The sequence below is a fragment of the Oncorhynchus nerka genome, linkage group LG9a (genome assembly GCF_034236695.1).
Source record: "Oncorhynchus nerka isolate Pitt River linkage group LG9a, Oner_Uvic_2.0, whole genome shotgun sequence".
Classification (NCBI taxonomy): domain Eukaryota; kingdom Metazoa; phylum Chordata; class Actinopteri; order Salmoniformes; family Salmonidae; genus Oncorhynchus; species Oncorhynchus nerka.
Window position 1 is genome coordinate 23922165 of NC_088404.1, and position 20405 is coordinate 23942569.

The window sequence follows — 20405 nt, forward strand, 5'->3', positions numbered from 1 at the left end:
ATTCCAGGCTGTATCACAACTGGACGTGATTGGGAGTCCCATAGGGCGGTGCACAATTGGCAAAGGGTCGTCTGGGTTTGGCCGTTGTAGGCCGTCATTGTAAATACAAATTTATTCATAACGGACTTGCCTAGTTAAATAAAGGTTAAATAAAAAAAGTCACAGGTGTCATGTAACTCTTTACACCACCAGGGGGCTAATCCTTTACTCAGCAAGGGAAGTCAATGAGAACAAATGAGAACAAATTCTCTTTTACATTAACTAGCATTCTCTGTGCACGGATGATTCTTATCAGCACTGAATTGGATGAATCATTTAACCATTAACCAGATGATTTGTAATGATGACATGTCTGATGTTTACCAATGTTAGACACTTATTCAGATGTTTGGTAGCCTACAAGGAACTACAATAAAAAGGTCTAAGCTTGTTGTTCAAGATTCATTGTTCCCCACCTCTGGGAGGTGACAGCTCAATAGTGGTGATTGATGAGATGCACAACACAAAGCAATCACAACATAATGGACGTCACATCACGGTCACACAGACAGCAGCTACAAGTCACAAAGCCTCATGTCTACAACACCGACAGACAGAAGAAGAACTCTTACCAATTCTATTCTTTCCTGCAAGCCACAAAGTTAAGGGAAAACAGCAGACAGAAAGCAAGATAGAAGTTAAAAAGAATGCAATCCTGTTTGAAATATATTGACATAAGCTACAGTTTGTCCTCACATTTCAATAGACCTAGGTCAGAGACAGTCTGACATTAGAAAAAATACTTCAAGTCTTAGCATAGCTCTGCACTATCTCATCATAGTTGTGTATACACTACTCTGAGTGCTATGTCAGGTCTTGGACCATGTGTATACACTATTCTGAGTGCTATGTCAGGTCTTGGACCATGTGTATACACTATTCTGAGTGCTATGTCAGGTCTTGGACCATGTGTATACACTAGTGAGTGCTATGTCAGGTCTTGGACCATGTGTATACGCTACTCTGAGTCCTATGTCAGGTCTTGGACCACGTGTATACACTATTCTGAGTGCTATGTCAGGTCTTGGACCATGTGTATACACTATTCTGAGTGCTATGTCAGGTCTTGGACCATGTGCATATGCTATGTCAGGTCTTGGACCATGCTACCATGTCAGGTCTTGGACCATGTGTATACACTACTCTGAGTGCTATGTCAGGTCTTGGACCATGTGTATACACTACTGAGTGCTATGTCAGGTCTTGGACCATGTGTATACGCTATGTCAGGTCTTAGTCCATGTGTATACACTACTCTGAGTGCTATGTCAGGTCTTGGACCATGTGTATACATTACTCTGAGTGCTATTTCAGGTCTTGGACCATGTGTATACACTACTCTGAGTGCTATGTCAGGTCTTGGACCATGTGCATATGCTATGTCAGGTCTTAGACCATGTGTATACACTACTGAGTGCTATGTCAGGTCTTGAACCATGTGTATATGCTATGTCAGGTCTTGGACCATGTGTACACACTACTGAGTGCTATGTCAGGTCTTGGACTATGTGTATACACTACTCTGAGTGCTATGTCAGGTCTTGGACCATGTGTATACACTACTCTGAGTGCTATGTCAGGTCTTGGATATAGCAGAATCAGGACAGACAGAGGACAGAGCAACTCATTTAGAAGAAGAAATGCCAGTGCTGATAATAACATTTGGTCTCCTAGCCTCAGCTAAGCCTATTTAGACTGAGGGGAAAAGGGACGGAGGCTGTGTTTAGCATGCTGAGGAGCAGCCTTGAGAGGTAGAATGTGTGTGCGAGAGGTAGTGTGTGTTTATGAGAGGTAGTGTGTGTGTGAGAGAGGCAGTGTGTGTGTGAGAGAGGCAGTGTGTGTGTGTTGATAAGACACAATGTGAGTGTGTGTGATTGTACGGCAGAGTGCAGGAGGAAGGGATGTGACGTCGTACTGCTGGAACTTTTCCTCTGTGGTGAGTCAGGTTTAGTCTGTGCGTGGCTGGCGTTGACCCTGTCTGCACAGTTTACACACTCAAGCAACCAGGCCAGAGGGGCACTAGACAGGCCTACCCCCCTTTCACACTAACGCAGTCTCTCTTCCTTCTGTCTCTCTGTCTCTCCTTCGCTCCTGGTCTATCCATCAGTTGCTTGTATCTCTTCCTCAGTCTCTCTATTCTCCTGTTTAACCTCTCAACATGAGTTGCTCTTTCTCTTTGTCTCTCTCCCCTCTCCTCCCCCTCCTCCTCCTCTTCTCTTTGTGTACGTGAGAGCATGGATGTGATCCAATGTTGCCATGGACACTTGCCATTTAAAACATTGATTGGGATCTTGCGGGCCTGCTTGCTGTCGTTGGGCATGGCGAAGGCTCTCAGGTTCTCCTCGGCTAACTCCTTCTCACGATCACCGGACCCAGCGCTCACCATGGAGTCCCTGTCCGACGGAGAGATCCTGTCCCTGAAAACACGCACACCCATGTCATTGAAGCAAATAGGTGTACATGCACACATGTAAGAACACATACGATACGTGCCACACATACACTACCGTTCAAAAGTTTGGGGTCAGTTAGAAATGTCCTCGTTTTTAAAAGCAATTATTTTTTTCATTAAAATAACATCAAATTGATCAGAAATACAGCGTAGATATTGTTAATGTTGTAAATAACTATTGGAGCTGGAAACGGCATATTTTTTAAATGGAATATCTACATAGGAGTACAGAGGCGCATTATCAGCAACCATCACTTCTGTGTTCCAATGGCACATTGTGTAAGCTAATCCAAGTTTCTAGTAAAAAATTTAAAAAAAGATAAACTTGGATTTACTAACACAACGTGCCATTGGAACACAGAAGTGATGGTTGCTGATAATGAGCCTCTGTACGCCTATGTAGATATTCCATTTTAAAAAACAGCCGTTTCCTGCTACAATAGTCATTTACAACATTAACAATGGCTACACTGTATTTCTGATCAATTTTATGTTATTTTAATGAACAAAATAGTGCTTTTTAAAATAGGTCAACAGAACAAAACACTATAGTTATCAATCCATCAGGGGAAATCCTTTTTGTAATGGCTTTTCTTCGAAAGAAAGAAACTTTTTGTCATAATCAATCACCAGTATTATTCCCATTGACAGTATCATTAAATTCAGCTGTCCAGAATGGAAGACATCTCTTTTAATGCTCTACATTAGTGACAATGTGACAGCAACCCATCACACTCATCACCGGATTGAGAGTGCTCAGTGCCACTCTAGCATTCAAGCCTAATTTATCTGCTATTAGCTAAAGCAATTAGCGAGAAGAAATGATCTTTTAGTCAGAGCGACCATTCTGTCTCACGAGAATAGACCATCTCGTATTGACACCATTGATTTAGCTGTGGTGGTGTGACTGTGAAGAGGCCAGCGTTAGGTTACTCTGAAACTGGTGTGTAGGTCATGGTGCCGATTGAGCGGGCACCAGTAGAAAGTACATGTTACTGCTTTTATATTTTCTACCTGGCTTATATCGCATAGAAGGAATTCCCCTAACAAAAGACAACAAATATCTATTGTACTGTATTGTATTAATAATTGTTTAAGATGTTCTGTTGTGAATGGAACATCTTTCAAAGCATTTTTCTACTTGAATCTCTCTGCTGAGGTGAATGAGGAGCACGCAAGCAAGCACGCAGTCACAAAAACTGTGGGGGGCTACTGACCTTCCTCGCCTGCGTGTGCTGCGGGACGCCTTGGTGGAGGAGACGGAGGTCCCTTTTGACCTGGGGGTGGGGACCTCACCGTTCTTGGAGGTGGCGGCACTCTCCTTGGTGTTGGAGATGGGTGGTGGGGGCCCGGGGGCACCAGGCTCCTGGATTACCATGATGTCATCTTTACTGTGCTGGCCCAGGTGCAGCTTTGCAAAGTCAAAGCCCTTCACACTGGGAGCCTGGAGCTGAGGATAGAGGACACAGAGAGAGAGAGACAGAGAGAGAGAGAGAAAGAGAGAGACAGAGAGAGAAAGAGACAGAGAGACAGAGAGAGAGAGAAAGAGACAGAGAGAAAAAGATTCAGAGAGACAGACATAGAGAGAGAGAGAAAGAGAGAGACAGAGAGAGAGAGAAAGAGACAGAGAGAAATAGATACAGAGAGACAGACATAGAGAGAGAGAGAGAGAGAGAGAGAGGAGGATAAAAGAGAGTAGAGAGGAACAGGAGTAGGAGGTGAGAGGGAGGGAGAGAGAGAAGGGGGAAGAGAGGAGAAAGGTACAGGAGCAAGATGATATATAATAAGAAAAAAAGGGAACATTTAGAGATTGAGAGAGGGGGTGGGAGGGAGAGAGGGGAGAATTAAAAAAAATCACAGTCATTGATTTGCCAGCTGCATTTAGAGTTTCATTACAGGTGTATGACTGCAGCGGGAGGGAGGACAGACAGAAGTAGGGCAGGCAGGCGAGTGAGAGGAGCGAGTGAGCGAAGCGATAGGAAGATGGAGGGGTAGTGATTAGTGGGTGACTGGGCTGACAGTGATGGGGGGAGCGCAGGGAGTCAAAAAAAACATGAATGAATAAAAAGCAGAGAAAGTAATGTGGGGTCACAAGGATTTCTGATTGAAAAGTAAGTAAGCATTTTGTTAGTCTACACCTGTTGTCAAAACCGTGGCCTAGTCTGATGAGGAACTACTATACTGATACTGTACATTATAGTATGATATCCATTCAATATATGGCCTATTTGGATGAGACTTCCAAAACTGCAATGATGATAAGCATCTAAAACAATGAAGACAAGATCTCAACAAATCCTTTGTTTTTCTATAATACACAAACACGAGTACTAGGCCAGACTAGATGACATCTCAGTGTCTGACCCGCCCTCTCTAAAGCCTGGAGACAGGCCAGCACGTCTAATATGGAAAAGACTACTATCTTACTACAGTACGTTGTACCTTCTGCTTCCCTTTCAACACGGTTTTCTTCTTCTCTTCTTCCTCCTCCTCATCTTCCTCTTCTTCCTCCTCTTCTTCTTCCTCCTCCTCCTCCTCATAGCTCTCACTTTTCTGCTTGGGCTTTGGCTTGGGAGTAGGAAGGTTTGGTCCCTGAGTGGATGCAGTGGGTGGGATGGTGATTGATACATGTGATGAGTTGACCAGCTCCTTGGGTCTTCCATTCACTACCATGGGACTTTATTGCCTCTTAACTACAGGGCCGATTTGCTATCATTCTCTACTCACAACAACCAATAGATTCAAATCCACTACACACTACACAACCCATTCTCTTCAGGGTCTTCTACGAACTACTAGCTTCGACTTTGTACCTTCCCCTTTCTCTCATCTTCCTCTTCCTCCTCTTCTTCTTCCTCCTCTCCTTCCTCCTCCTCTTCTTCCTCCTCCTCTTCTTCCTCCTCATAGCTCTCACTTTTCTGCTTGGGCTTTGGCTTGGGAGGAGGAAGGTTTGGTCCCTGAGTGGATGCAGTGGGTGGGATGGTGATTGATACATGTGATGAGTTGACCAGCTCCTTGGGTTTTCCATTCACTACCATGGGACTTTATTGCCAATAGATTCAAATCCACTACACACCCCATTCTGTTCAGGGTCTTCTACGAACTACAACCTTCTACTTTGTACCTTCCCCTTTCTCTCATCTTCCTCTTCCTCTTCTTCCCCCTCCTCTTCCTCCTCACTCTCAGTAATCATTATTTGCCTCTTGATTGGAAGAGGAGACCTTGATTCCCTGAACGATGATTCCCTGAAAGGTTGAGCGGACTGAACAGAAATAGAAAGAAGAAAAGAGATGGAAATGGAAAGAGGAGAGGTGTTACGTGATTGATGGATGGTAGAGGTCTTAGACTGAGGTAAGGAAGGATAGATGCTTGTACATATTAATCTGCATTTGCCTCATTCCAGCTGGACAGAGAGGTCAGAGGCTGAGGAAAAGGCAGACAGACAGATCAATCAGAGACAGGGTAACCCATAACAACAACACAGACAGACCAGGCAGTCTAATAATAGCAGAGCAGGACAGTATATGAGGGGCAGCATGTGTGTCTGTGTGATACCAGGAGGACAGACATTAGAAAGCCCCCAGCAGCAGCAGCAGTAGTCAGAGCACATCCTGTCTGTCTGGATAGCAACGAGTGTGTATTATGCAGGGTGTCTCTGTGTGTGTGTGTCCATGTATGCGTGTTACTGTCAGCCAGGGGGATCTTGTAGAGCTGTGTGGAGCTGCAGTAGTGTGGGAGCAGCCCTGGGCAAGAACACAGCTGCTGTGCCTTACTGCAGCGAGAGCCAATTACTGTTGGGCTGCCTGTCACATAGCGAGCCTGTGATCCTCTCAAGCATGGGCTGCTGTCACATAGCGAGCCTGTGATCCTCTCAAGCATGGGCTGCTGCCACATAGCGAGCCTGTGATCCTCTCTCAAGCATGGGCTGCTGCCACATAGGGAGCCTGTGATCCTCTCTCAAGCATGGGCTGCTGCCACATAGGGAGCCTGTGATCCTCTCTCAAGCATGGGCTGCTGCCACATAGGGAGCCTGTGATCCTCTCTCAAGCATGGGCTGCTGCCACATAGGGAGCCTGTGATCCTCTCTCAAGCATGAGCTGCTGTCACATAGGGAGCCTGTGATCCTCTCTCAAGCATGGGCTGCTGCCACATAGGGAGCCTGTGATCCTCTCTCAAGCATGGGCTGCTGCCACATAGGGAGCCTGTGATCCTCTCTCAAGCATGGGCTGCTGCCACATAGCGAGCCTGTGATCCTCTCTCAAGCATGGGCTGCTGCCACATAGGGAGCCGGTGATCCTCTCTCAAGCATGGGCTGCTGCCACATAGGAGCCTGTGATCCTCTCTCAAGCATGGGCTGCTGCCACATAGGGAGCCTGTGATCCTCTCTCAAGCATGGGCTGCTGCCACATAGCGAGCCTGTGATCCTCTCTCAAGCATGGGCTGCTGCCACATAGGGAGCCTGTGATCCTCTCTCAAGCATGGGCTGCTGCCACATAGCGAGCCTGTGATCCTCTCTCAAGCATGGGCTGCTGCCACATAGGGAGCCTGTGATCCTCTCTCAAGCATGGGCTGCTGCCACATAGGGAGCCTGTGATCCTCTCTCAAGCATGGGCTGCTGCCACATAGGGAGCCTGTGATCCTCTCTCAAGCATGGGCTGCTGCCACATAGCGAGCCTGTGATCCTCTCTCAAGCATGGGCTGCTGCCACATAGGGAGCCTGTGATCCTCTCTCAAGCATGGGCTGCTGCCACATAGGGAGCCTGTGATCCTCTCTCAAGCATGGGCTGCTGCCACATAGGGAGCCTGTGATCCTCTCCAGCATGAGACTGGATCACTGGCAGCAGGGGAGAGAGATAGTACTCTACTACTCTAAGCTCCCATACAGTACAGCCTATCAGCACAGCGGCTAATCCCACTTAAGTCACATTTTCACTTGGTCTCCCATTGACATCAATGGATGACTAAGTGAAAATTCGACTGAAGATGAAGTTAGGCTTCACCCCACAGAGATCAAACCTGAGACCACCACAACTCCCCATAGTGTGAGAACTACAGCCCTCAAATAATAACAAGTAGGAGGTGAGGAATGCACTGCCAGGGAGATATAGAGGCCTGGATACAGATATGTCCTTAAGAGGGGAGATAACTGTATAACACAAACAGTGGAGAGACACAGAGGAGCCGACTGGCTGATAACACAAATCTCTCCATGCTGTGTGTGAAGGTAGAGGAGGAAAAATAGCTGTCAGTGTGAGAGATAACTAACAATACAATATACCACATACAGAGGTGCTGTAGATAGGCCAGAGAGGGATACATAGAGTTAGAAAAATGTTTAGAACAGAAAAGGCTGAAACTAATCCAACGTAGTCTGTGTAGAATAGGCACATATAAAACAGTGGTTATGGACAGAGACAGGCAACATAACATGTAAGAGCCAACACATCCAGAGATGGAAAGATGATGACAGCAGGTTAAAAGAGGGGAATAAACACAGAGAGAAACAGGGGACTAGGACCATGCTCTTGGTCCATCGTCCCTCCTCCTCTCCTCACCTTCTGTCTTTGCTGGACAGTGGTCATGGCGTCGGGCTGGAACTCCAACTTGTCGGTGCGACACAGCTTCCAGTAGAGGATGGAGATGATGACGATGACCACGCCTAGCGGCACCACCACGCCTATGATGATCCACATGCTGGTGTTCTCCGTGTCTGGAGGAGGGTACCCTGCCACCTTCTCCACAGCTACAGGAAAATGGCCATAGATACATCAATAACATATAACATGGCATACAACATTATGGAGTGTGTAATTACATGCGTGTGCATGTCGGTATGTCTTTGTGTGTGTGTGTGTGTGTGTGTATGCTTGCATGTGTGTATACGTCTGTCTGTGTCTACGTGTTTATGTCCCCATCCCCATCAGAATTCCAAACTTCCACTATCATGGTTCCTTTCTTTGTTACTCAGGTGTTGCTTATCAGTTCATTATGATTTCCCTTTTAAAAGAGGTGTGTTTTCTGTTCTTGTTCACAGAAGCTTGATTTCGGTTTCCTTGTGTGTCGCCTGAGTACGTTCTAGACTTAATGTTTTTATTTATGTTTAAGTATTACTGTGATCCTTCTGTTTCCTTATTTTATCGGTGAAGTATTTACGTTATCCGAAACCTTTGATTCCTCGTCTGATCCATTCTCTGCACCTTGGTCCAACTCCACCACGTCACATCCACACGGAGTTCATTCATAAACAGCTACAGTAGTTACACTGCATGCTACACACTGTGTTACACACATCTTACAGAGGTTCTGTTCTTCTGCTGCTACTCTGAAATTAAGGCTTGTCGTATCCCCTGGGAAAAACCTCACTTGCCATAAGAGCAGGCTTAAAGCAGGGACAGAAGTCCCTTGAGGTGCTTCGACTCCTACATCTCCAACATAGATATATAATGAGGTGAAGCATTTGGCCCAGTGTATAGGATGAGGTAATCAGTTCAAACGCTGCCAAATAAACACCAACATATACTGAGCAATTAGTCTGTATACTTTTAATTTATTTACTGACCTTTGATCTTAATGAAATGAAAATCTTAATGAACACTATTCTGTGCCAAAGAATGCACTGGTGCCTGGATACAGTAGGGAGGAGGCGCTCTATACATCAAAGCTGATTACTGTGTATACATTAGGGTCCTTCATACATATTCCAATTGAACTGAGTTCAGTTCCTTTCAACTCCAGTAAAGGTAGCGTGGGCAGGTAGACTTACCCTTTTTGTGCTGTCTTGCCATTTCTAACCACGCTAAGGCTCTACTTACGTGTAGCCAGGATGCCCTGTACTCTGTAGCCCAACACGATGGCTGCCCTTTGCACATCCAGTCTGTTCAGCATGTTGGCCGTGGTGATGGCAGGCAACCGCTGTCCTAGCTGGTCCACAAAGTACACCATATCCAGAGGGTGGTCCGCTCCCACCAGCCTGGTCGTACTCACAATCTGCAGGGAGATGTGTGTTACTGTTAACATCACAGTTCTAGACTAGAAAGCTTGCTGCGACAATGCCTGGTACTAGGGTTGCAACATGTCAGTAACTTTCCAAAAATTCCCCTGTTTTCCAGAAATCCTGGTTGGAAGATTCCTTCAATTATGAAGGAATAAACAGGAAATTAAGGAACCCTCCAACCAGGAGTTCTGGGAAAAACTGGGAATTTTGGGAAAGTTACTTGAATTTTGCAACCCCACCTGGTTTAATTTAACTGTTACCCAACAACTATTAAAAACAAAAAAATACATTTAAAGTGAGAATCGGAATTGGTCTAAAGCAAAAAAAGAAAGGAAATTCACATGAGCACCACGATGCCTATTTCACCCATGCTGTACCAAGGTTTTCCAACACACAGCTTTGACCTACTACAGTAGAAACAGTTGAAGTTGGAAGTTTTCATACACATAGGTTGGAGTCATTAAAACTAGTTTTTCAACCACTGCACACATTTCTTGTTAACAAACTATAGTTTTGGCAAGTCGGTTAGGACATCTACTTTGTGCATGACACAAGTAATTCTAACAATTGTTTACAGACAGATTATTTAACTTATAATTCACTGTATCACAATTCCAGTGGGTTAGAAGTTTACAAACACTAAGTTGACTGTGCCTTTAAACAGCTTGGAAAATTACAGAAAATGCGTCATGGCTTTAGAAGCTTCTGATAGGCTAATTGACATCATTTGAGTCAATTGGAGGTGTACCTGTGGATGTATTTCAAGGCCTACCTTCAAACTCTGTGCCTCTTGGCTTGACATCATGGGAAAATCAAAAGAAATCAGCCAAGACCTCAGAAAAAAATGTAGACCTCCACAAGTCTGGCTCATCCTTGGGAGCAATTTCCCCCCAAAATTATGTTTTTATTTCACCTTTATTTAACCAGGTAGGCTAGTTGAGAACAAGTTCTCATTTGCAACTGCGACCTGGCCAAGATAAAGCATAGCAGTGTGAACAGACAACACAGAGTTACACATGGAGTAAACAATTAACAAGTCAATAACACAGTAGAAAAAAAGAATATACATTGTGTGCAAAAGGCATGAGGAAGTAGGCAAATAATTACAATTTTGCAGATTAACACTGGAGTGATAAATGATCGGATGGTCATGTACAGGTAGAGATATTGGTGTGCAAAAGAGCACAAAAGTAAATAAATAAAAACAGTATGGGGATGAGGTAGGTAAAATTGGGTGGGCTATTTACCGATAGACTATGTACAGCTGCAGCGATCGGTTAGCTGCTCAGATAGCAGATGTTTGAAATTGGTGAGGGAGATAAAAGTCTCAAACTTCAGCAATTTTTGCAATTCGTTCCAGTCACAGGCAGCAGAGAACTGGAACGAAAGGCGGCCAAATGAGGTGTTGGCTTTAGGGATGATCAGTGAGATACACCTGCTGCGTGTTGCCATCGTGACCAGTGAACTGAGATAAGGCGGAGCTTTACCTAGCATGGACTTGTAGATGACCTGGAGCCAGTGGGTCTGGCGACGAATATGTAGCGAGGGCCAGCCGACTAGAGCATACAGGTCGCAGTGGTGGGTGGTATAAGGTGCTTTAGTAACAAAAACGGATGGCACTGTGATAAACTGCATCCAGTTTGCTGAGTAGAGTGTTGGAAGCTATTTTGTAGATGACATCGCCGAAGTCGAGGATCGGTAGGATAGTCAGTTTTACTAGGGTAAGTTTGGCGGCGTGAGTGAAGGAGGCTTTGTTGCGGAATAGAAAGCCGACTCTAGATTTGATTTTAGATTGGAGATGTTCGATATGAGTCTGGAAGGAGAGTTTACAGTCTAGCCAGACACCTAGGTACTTATAGATGTCCACATATTCTAGGTCGGAACCATCCAGGGTGGTGATGCTAGTCGGGCGTGCGGCTGCAGGCAGCGAACGGTTGAAAAGCATGCATTTGGTTTTACTAGCGTTTAAGAGCAGTTGGAGGCCACGGAAGGAGTGTTGTATGGCATTAAAGCTCGTTTGGAGGTTAGATAGCACAGTGTCCAAGGACGGGCCGGAAGTATACAGAATGGTGTCGTCTGCGTAGAGGTGGATCAGGGAATCGCCCGCAGCAAGAGCAACATCATTGATATATACAGAGAAAAGAGTCGGCCCGAGAATTTAACCCTGTGGCACCCCCATAGAGACTGCCAGAGGACTGGACAGCATGCCCTCCGATTTGACACACTGAACTCTGTCTGCAAAGTAGTTGGTGAACCAGGCAAGACAGTCATCAGAAAAACCGAGGCTACTGAGTCTGCCGATAAGAATATGGTGATTGACAGAGTCGAAAGCCTTGGCAAGGTCGATGAAGACTGCTGCACAGTACTGTCTTTTATCGATGGCGGTTATGATATTGTTTAGTACCTTGAGCGTGGCTGAGGTGCACCCGTGACCGGCTCGGAAACCAGATTGCACAGCGGAGAAGGTACGCTGGGATTCGAGATGGTCAGTGATCTGTTTGTTGACTTGGCTTTCGAAGACCTTAGATAGACATTTACATTTAAGTCATTTAGCAGATGCTCTTGTCCAGAGCGACTTACAAATTGGTGCGTTCACCTTATGACATCCAGTGGAACAGCCACTTTACAATAGTGCATCTAAATCTTTTAAGGGGGGGGGTGAGAAGGATTACTTTATCCTATCCTAGGTATTCCTTAAAGAGGTGGGGTTTCAGGTGTCTCCGGAAGGTGGTGATTGACTCCGCTGTCCTGGCGTCGTGAGGGAGTTTGTTCCACCATTGGGGGGCCAGAGCAGCGAACAGTTTTGACTGGGCTGAGCGGGAACTGTACTTCCTCAGTGGTAGGGAGGCGAGCAGGCCAGAGGTGGATGAACGCAGTGCCCTTGTTTGGGTGTAGGGCCTGATCAGAGCCTGGAGGTACTGAGGTGCCGTTCCCCTCACAGCTCCGTAGGCAAGCACCATGGTCTTGTAGCGGATGCGAGCTTCAACTGGAAGCCAGTGGAGGAGCGGAGGAGCGGGGTGACGTGAGAGAACTTGGGAAGGTTGAACACCAGACGGGCTGCGGCGTTCTGGATGAGTTGTAGGGGTTTAATGGCACAGGCAGGGAGCCCAGCCAACAGCGAGTTGCAGTAATCCAGACGGGAGATGACAAGTGCCTGGATTAGGACCTGCGCCGCTTCCTGTGTGAGGCAGGGTCGTACTCTGCGGATGTTGTAGAGCATGAACCTACAGGAACGGGCCACCGCCTTGATGTTAGTTGAGAACGACAGGGTGTTGTCCAGGATCACGCCATGGTTCTTAGCGCTCTGGGAGGAGGACACAATGGAGTTGTCAACCGTGATGGCGAGATCATGGAACGGGCAGTCCTTCCCGGGAGGAAGAGCAGCTCCGTCTTGCCGAGGTTCAGCTTGAGGTGGTGATCCGTCATCCACACTGATATGTCTGCCAGACATGCAGAGATGCGATTCGCCACCTGGTCATCAGAAGGGGGAAAGGAGAAGATTAATTGTGTGTCGTCTGCATAGCAATGATAGGAGAGACCATGTGAGGTTATGACAGAGCCAAGTGACTTGGTGTATAGCGAGAATAGGAGAGGGCCTAGAACAGAGCCCTGGGGGACACCAGTGGTGAGAGCGCGTGGTGAGGAGACAGATTCTCGCCACGCCACCTGGTAGGAGCGACCTGAGGGCAGGATGGATATAGGTCTGTAACAGTTTGGGTCCAGGGTGTCTCCCCCTTTGAAGAGGGGGATGACTGCGGCAGCTTTCCAATCCTTGGGGATCTCAGACGATATGAAAGAGAGGTTGAACAGGCTGGTAAAAGGGGTTGCGACAATGGCGGCGGATAGTTTCAGAAATAGAGGGTCCAGATTGTCAAGCCCAGCTGATTTGTACGGGTCCAGGTTTTGCAGCTCGTTCAGAACATCTGCTATCTGGATTTGGGTAAAGGAGAACCTGGAGAGGCTTGGGCGAGTAGCTGCGGGGGGGGCGGAGCTGTTGGCCGAGGTTGGAGTAGCCAGGAGGAAGGCATGGCCAGCCGTTGAGAAATGCTTGTTGAAGTTTTCGATAATCATGGATTTATCGGTGGTGACCGTGTTACCTAGCCTCAGTGCAGTGGGCAGCTGTGATGAGGTGCTCTTGTTCTCCATGGACTTCACAGTGTCCCAGAACTTTTTGGAGTTAGAGCTACAGGATGCAAATTTCTGCCTGAAGAAGCTGGCCTTTGCTTTCCTGACTGACTGCGTGTATTGGTTCCTGACATCCCTGAACAGTTGCATATCGCTATTCGATGCTATTGCAGTCCGCCACAGGATGTTTTTGTGCTGGTCGAGGGCAGTCAGGTCTGGAGTGAACCAAGGGCTATATCTGTTCTTAGTTCTGCATTTTTTACATTTACATTTACATTTAAGTCTTTAGGAGTGAACCACAAATTGGGCTTTCATTATGACATGTGGAACTTAGTTCTGCTTTTATTTTTTATCCTATCCTAGGTATTCCTTAAAGAGGTGGGGTTTCATCCCGGAAGGTTGATTGACTAAAATGGCATCCTTATCTAAAATGGTGAGGAAGTTACTTTTAAAGAATGACCAGGCATCCTCAACTGACGGGATGAGGTCAATATCCTTCCAGGATACCCGGGCCAGGTCGATTAGAAAGGTCTGCTCACAGAAGTGTTTTAGGGAGCGTTTGACAGTGATGAGGGGTGGTCGTTTGACTGCGGATCCGTAGCAGATACAGGCAATGAGGCAGTGATCGCTGAGATCCTGGTTGAAGACAGCGGAGGTGTATTTGGAGGGCCAGTTGGTCAGGATGACGTCTATGAGGGTGCCCTTGCTTACAGATTTAGGGTTGTACCTGGTGGGTTCCTTGATGATTTGTGTGAGATTGAGGGCATCTAGCTTAGATTGTAGGACTGCCGGGGTGTTAAGCATATCCCAGTTTAGGTCACCTAACAGAACAAACTCTGAAGCTAGATGGGGGGCGATCAATTCACAAATAGTGTCCAGGGCACAGCTGGGAGCTGAGGGGGGTCGGTAGTAGGCGGCAACAGTGAGAGACTTATTTCTGGAGGGAGTAATTTTAAAAATTAGTAGTTTGAACTGTTTGGGTATGGACCTGGAAAGTATGACATTACTTTGCAGGCTATCTCTGCAGTAGACTGCAACTCCTCCCCCTTTGGCAGTTCTATTTTGACGGAAAATGTTATAGTTGGGTATGGAAATCTCCAAATTTTTGAGCCAGGATTCAGACACGGCAAGGACATCAGGGTTAGCAGAGTGTGCTAAAGCAGTGAGTAAAACAAACTTAGGGAGGAGGCTTCTGATGTTGACATGCATGAAACCAAGGCTTTTTCGATCACAGAAGTCAACAAATGAGGGTGCCTGGGGACATGCAGGGCCTGGGTTTACCTCCACATCACCCGCGGAACAGAGGAGGAGTAGTATGAGGGTGCGGCTAAAGGCTATCAAAACTGGTCGCCTAGAGCGTTGGGGACAAAGAATAAAAGGAGCAGATTTCTGGGCATGGCTGAATGCCTGAAATGCCTGAAGGTACCATGTTCATTTGTACAAACAATAGTAAGCAAGTATAAACACCATGGGACCTTGCAGCCGTCATACCACTCAGGAAGGAGACGCATTCTGTCTCCTAGAGATGAACATATTTTGGTGCGAAAAGTGGTTTGCAACTGCGGTTTGCAACTGCCCATGGGGGGCAAAGATCGTACTTTTTGGAGAAATGTCCTCTGGTCTGATGAAACAAAAATAGAACTGTTTGTCCATAATGACCATTGTTATGTTTGGAGGAAAAGGGGGAGGCTTGAAAGCCGATGAATACCATCCCAACCGTGAAGCACGGGGTTGCAGCATCATGTGTGGGGGTGCTTTGCTGCAGGAGGGACTGGTGCACTTCACAAAATGGATGGCATCATGAGGCTGGAAAATTATGTGGATACATTGAAGCAACATCTCAATACATCAGTTAGGAATAGAGGTTGACCAATTAATCGGAATGGCTGATTAATTAGGGCCGATTTCAAGTTTTCATAACAATCGTAAATCTGTGTTTTTGGGCGCCGATTTGTATTTTTTTTATACCTTTATTTAACTAGGCAAGTCAGTTAAGAACACATTCTTATTTTCAATGACGGCCTAGGAACGGTGGGTTAACTGCCTTGTTCAGGGGCAGAAAGACATATTTTCACCTTGTCAGGTCGGGGGATCCAATCTTGCAACCTTACAGTTAACTAGTCCAACCAATAACGACCTGCCTCTCTCTCGTTGCACTCCACAAGGAGACTGCCTGTTACGCGAATGCAGTAAGGCAAGGTAAGTTGCTAGCTAGCATTAAACTTATCTTATAAAAAAAACAATCAATCATAATCATTAGTTCACTACACATGGTTGATGATATTACTAGTTATTATCTAGCGTGTCCTGCGTTGCATATAATCTGACTGAGCATACAAGCATACAAGTATCTAAGTATCTGACTGAGCGGTGGTAGGCAGAAGCAGGCGCGTAAACATTCATTGAAACAGCACTTTAGTGCGTTTTGCCAGCAGCTCTTCGTTGTGCGTCAAGCATTGCGCTGACGTTTCAAACGTCACTCGCTCTGAGCCTTCTAGTAGTTGTTCCCCTTGCTCTGCATGGGTAACACTGCTTCAATGGTGGCTGTTGTCGTTGTGTTGCTGGTTCGAGCCCAGGGAGGAGCGAGGAGAGAGATGGAAGCTATAGTATTACACTGGCAATACTAAACTGCCTATAAGAACATCCAATAGTCAAAGGTTAATGAAATACAAATGGTATAGAGGGAAATAGTCCTATAATTCCTATAATAACTACAACCTAAAACTTCTTACCTGGGAATATTGAAGACTCATGTTAAAAGGAACCACCAGCTTTCATATGTTCTCATGTTCTGAGCAAGGAACTGAAATGTTAGCTTTCTTACATAGCACATATTGCACTTTTACTTTCTTCTCCAACACTTTGTTTTTGCATTATTTAAACCAAATTGAACATGTTTCATTATTTACTTGAGGCTAAATAGATTTTATTGATGTATTATATTAAGTTAAAATAAGTGTTCATTCAGTATTGTTGTAATTGTCATTCTTACAAACAATTTCTTTAAATAAATCGGCCTATTAATCGGTATCGGCCTTTTGGTTCTCCAATAATCGGTATCGGCGTTGAAAAATCATAATCGGTTGACCTCTAGTAGGAAGTTAAAACTTGGTCGCAAATGGGTCTTCCAAATGGACAATGACCCCAAGCATACTTCCAAAGTTGTGGCAAAATGGCTTAAGGACAACAAAGTCAAGGTATTGGAGTGGCCATCACAAAGCCCTGACCTCAATCATATAGAACATTTGTGGGCAGAACTGAAAAAGCGTGTGCGAGCAAGGAGGCCTACAAACCTGACTCAGTTCCACCAGCTCTGTCAGGAGGAATGGGCCAAAATTCACCCAACTCATTGTGGGAAGCCTGTGTAAGGTTACCCTAAATGTTTACCCCAAGTTAAACAATTTAAAGGCAATGCTACCAAATACTAATTGAGTGTATGTAAACTTCTGACCCACTGGAATAAGATTAAATAAATAAAAGCTGAAATAAATCATTTTCTCTATTATTATTCTGACATTTCACATTCTTAAATTAAAGTGGTGATCCTAATTGACCTAAGACAGGGAATGTGTTCTAGGATTTAAGTCAGGAATTGTGAAAAACTGAGTTAAATGTATTTGGCTAAAGTGTACGTAAACTCCCGACTTCAACTGTATATATAGCCCCCACAATAATGTAGCAGTAGTCTTTAGAAGGGGTATTGGTGGATGTGACTGCAAACAGAGTTGGACTCGTACAGTGAGTCACATCAACTGGTAAAACATTTCAATATTATTCCTCGTGGTGAGCTCTCCATGAATCGCAACAGTGAGACTCATTATCGAGGGCTTGTAGTCTTTTCTACCCAGAGTCACACAGCTTTACTAATCAGGCTTTGCCTTTTGTGGTTCTCCACAGCACCTGCTCTACTCCCCTCTCCCCTCTCTTCACAACAACATTTAGGGGACAGGATAGGCCAGGGTATCCATGGCAACACCACCTATTCATCACAGGCCAGCTCATCAAAGACCAACCACCAAGTCTCTTTTTCTTTTTTTCCAAGTTCCGTTACTTGAATGCTGTGTAGCCAGTCACTAATAGCAGATCAATTATTAATTATCTCTCTCTCATTCTGCCTGGCAGCTGGAGTTATTATAAATGCAGAAATCTACTCTAGTTGTGGGGAGGGATATGTTAACGGGCCCTGTGGAGGGGGCAGAGAGGGTGCAGAGAGGGTGCGATGGTCTACACGCAGGTGGGAGCTGTTAGTGATAAATATCATAGCACCTTCAGAGATCTGCTTCCCAGATCTCCACAGACCCACGGACGTTTAATGGATCGTGAATTAGTGGTAAACCTGTGTTCGGTATGGGCTATGATTAGAGTTCTAATAGACTACCACATTATGAGTCATAATACCAATAAAAACTAGCAGTCACACAGGAAAACGGTTCCAATAATTTTTGCACCATTCATTTTTCCCATAAGGGATTTTAGAATATACAGTATATGCCGTGACGATCTGGGCGAGATGACGAATCGAGGCAAAGGTAAGAATCTCTGGATCTAATGTTAGCTAAAAGTCATAAATAATAAATTGGCAACATTTCTTTAAATGTACATTTCTGTGAACTGTCTTGTGCAAGTTCTAAATTGACACAATACCTGTTCGCAAAGGTGTCAGCTAGAGATGACGTACCGGAGCTTGCAGGGATCGCATTATGTCTACTTTGATGCTAATTACCATTTTCGATTCTAAGAGTAAATAGAGCTGAATATATTGATATCAAAACGTCACGCCAGTGTAAGCCTACACCAAACACAGCCCTTATTTAAAGTTTTTCTAAAATCACCTATGGGAAAAATAAATGGTGGAACTATTGGAACCATTTCCCCGTTTGACCGCTAGGTTTTATGGGTATTATGACACGCCCACTGTGGGGCTCTATTGGTGGAATTCTAATAGGTCTCGGCAAATGGCATTCTACTTCCTTTTCACAAAGCCTGTTGCCTCAGTTTGTAAGATGGCAATTTGCATATACTCCAGAATGTTATGAAGAGTGATCAGATGAATTGCAATTAATTGCAAAGTCCCTCTTTCCCATGCAAATGAACTGAATCCCCCAAAAACATTTCCACTGCATTTCAGCCCTGCCACAAAAGGACCAGCTGACATCATGTCAGTGATTCTCTCGTTAACACAGGTGTGAGTGTTGACGAGGACAAGGCTGGAGATCACTCTGTCATGCTGATTGAGTTTGAATAACAGACTGGAAGGTTCAAAAGGAGGGTGGGGCTTGGAATCATTGTTCTTCCTCTGTCAACCATGGTTACCTGCAAGGAAACACGTGCAGTCATCATTGCTTTGCACAAAAAGGGCTTCACAGGCAAGGATATTGCTGCCAGTAAGATTGCACCTAAATCAAACCATTTATCGGATCATCAAGAACTTCAAGGAGAGCGGTTCAATTGTTGTGAAGAAGGCTTCAGGGCACCCAAGAAAGTCCAGCAAGCGCCATGACCGTCTCCTAAAGTTGATTCAGCTGTGGGATCGGGGTACCACCAGTACAGAGCTTGCTCAGGAATGGCAGCAGACAGGTGTGAGTGCATCTGCATGCACAGTGAGGCGAAGACTTTTGGAGGATGACCTGGTGTCAAGAAGGGCAGCAAAGAAGCCACTTCTCTCCAGGAAAAACATCAGGGACAGACTGATGTTCTGCAAAAGGTACAGGGATTGGAGTGCTGAGGACTGGGGTAAAGTCATTTTCTCTGAAAAAATCCCCTTTCGATGGTTTGGGGCATCCGGAAAAAAGCTTGTCCGGAGAAGACAAGGTGAGCACTACCATCTGTCCTGTGTCATACCAACGGTAAAGCATCCTGAGACCATTCATGTGTGGGGTTGCTTCTCAGCCAAGGGAGTGGGCTCACTCACAATTTTGCCTAAGAACACAGCCATCCAGGAACAGTTTGGTGACGAATAATGCCTTTTCCAGCATGATGGAGCACCTTGCCATAAGGAAAAAGTGATAACTAAGTGGCTCAGGGAACAAAACATTAATATTTTGGGCCCATGGCCAGGAAACTCCCCAGACATTAATGCCATTGAGAACTCAATCCTCAAGAGGCAGGTGGATAAACAAAACCCCACAAATTCTGATAAAATCCAAACATTGATTATGCAATGGGCTGCCATCAGTCAGGATGTGGCCCAGAAGTTAATTGACAGCATGCCAGGGCGGATTGCAGAGGTCTTGAAAATGAAGGGTCAACACTACAAATATTGACTCTTTGCATCAACTTCATGTAATTGTTAATAAAAGCCTTTGACACTTATGAAATGCTTGTAATTATACTTCAGTATATTCCATAATAATGTCTGAAAAAAATATCTAAAGACACTGAAGCAGCAAACTTTGTGGAAATTAACATTTGTGTCATTCTCAAAACTTTTGGCCACGACTGTAATGATGGTGCTCTTCTGTTTTTAGCCTTGAAAAGAACATGTCATATTAGAGTGCTCTGAGCTCTTTCTTTTTGCATTTCAAGGACTGTCTTCAATGTTTGTGTCTGGCTCTAAATAACACAGTGAGACTGTCTACTCTGCTTCTTGTGATCACTAAAACCCTGCTGCCTCTCACATAGAAGCTGTAGTTTGACTTGACAGAATCAGTACGCTGGCATCACCTGTGAAAGTCCACAGCCAGAGAGAGTGGGATATGGAGGTGTGTATGTATGTATGTATGTATGTATGTATGTATGTATGTATGTATGTATGTATGTATGTATGTATGTATGTATGTATGTATGTATGTATGT

The 20405-nt window shown here is 45.2% G+C and overlaps 1 protein-coding gene across 1 annotated transcript in view; it reads right to left on the reverse strand.

The window, feature by feature from the left end:
- LOC115134077 (UPF0606 protein KIAA1549-like) overlaps positions 1 to 20405 on the reverse strand; it is a 77313-nt gene that overhangs the window by 19822 nt on the left and 37086 nt on the right. Inside the window, exons 10-13 of the mRNA XM_065022436.1 lie at positions 9304 to 9478; positions 8047 to 8234; positions 3709 to 3941; positions 2308 to 2456 (exon numbers count right to left, since the gene is read on the reverse strand). Coding sequence (XP_064878508.1) covers positions 2308 to 2456; positions 3709 to 3941; positions 8047 to 8234; positions 9304 to 9478 — 745 coding nt within the window. The remainder of the gene's footprint in view (positions 1 to 2307; positions 2457 to 3708; positions 3942 to 8046; positions 8235 to 9303; positions 9479 to 20405) is intronic.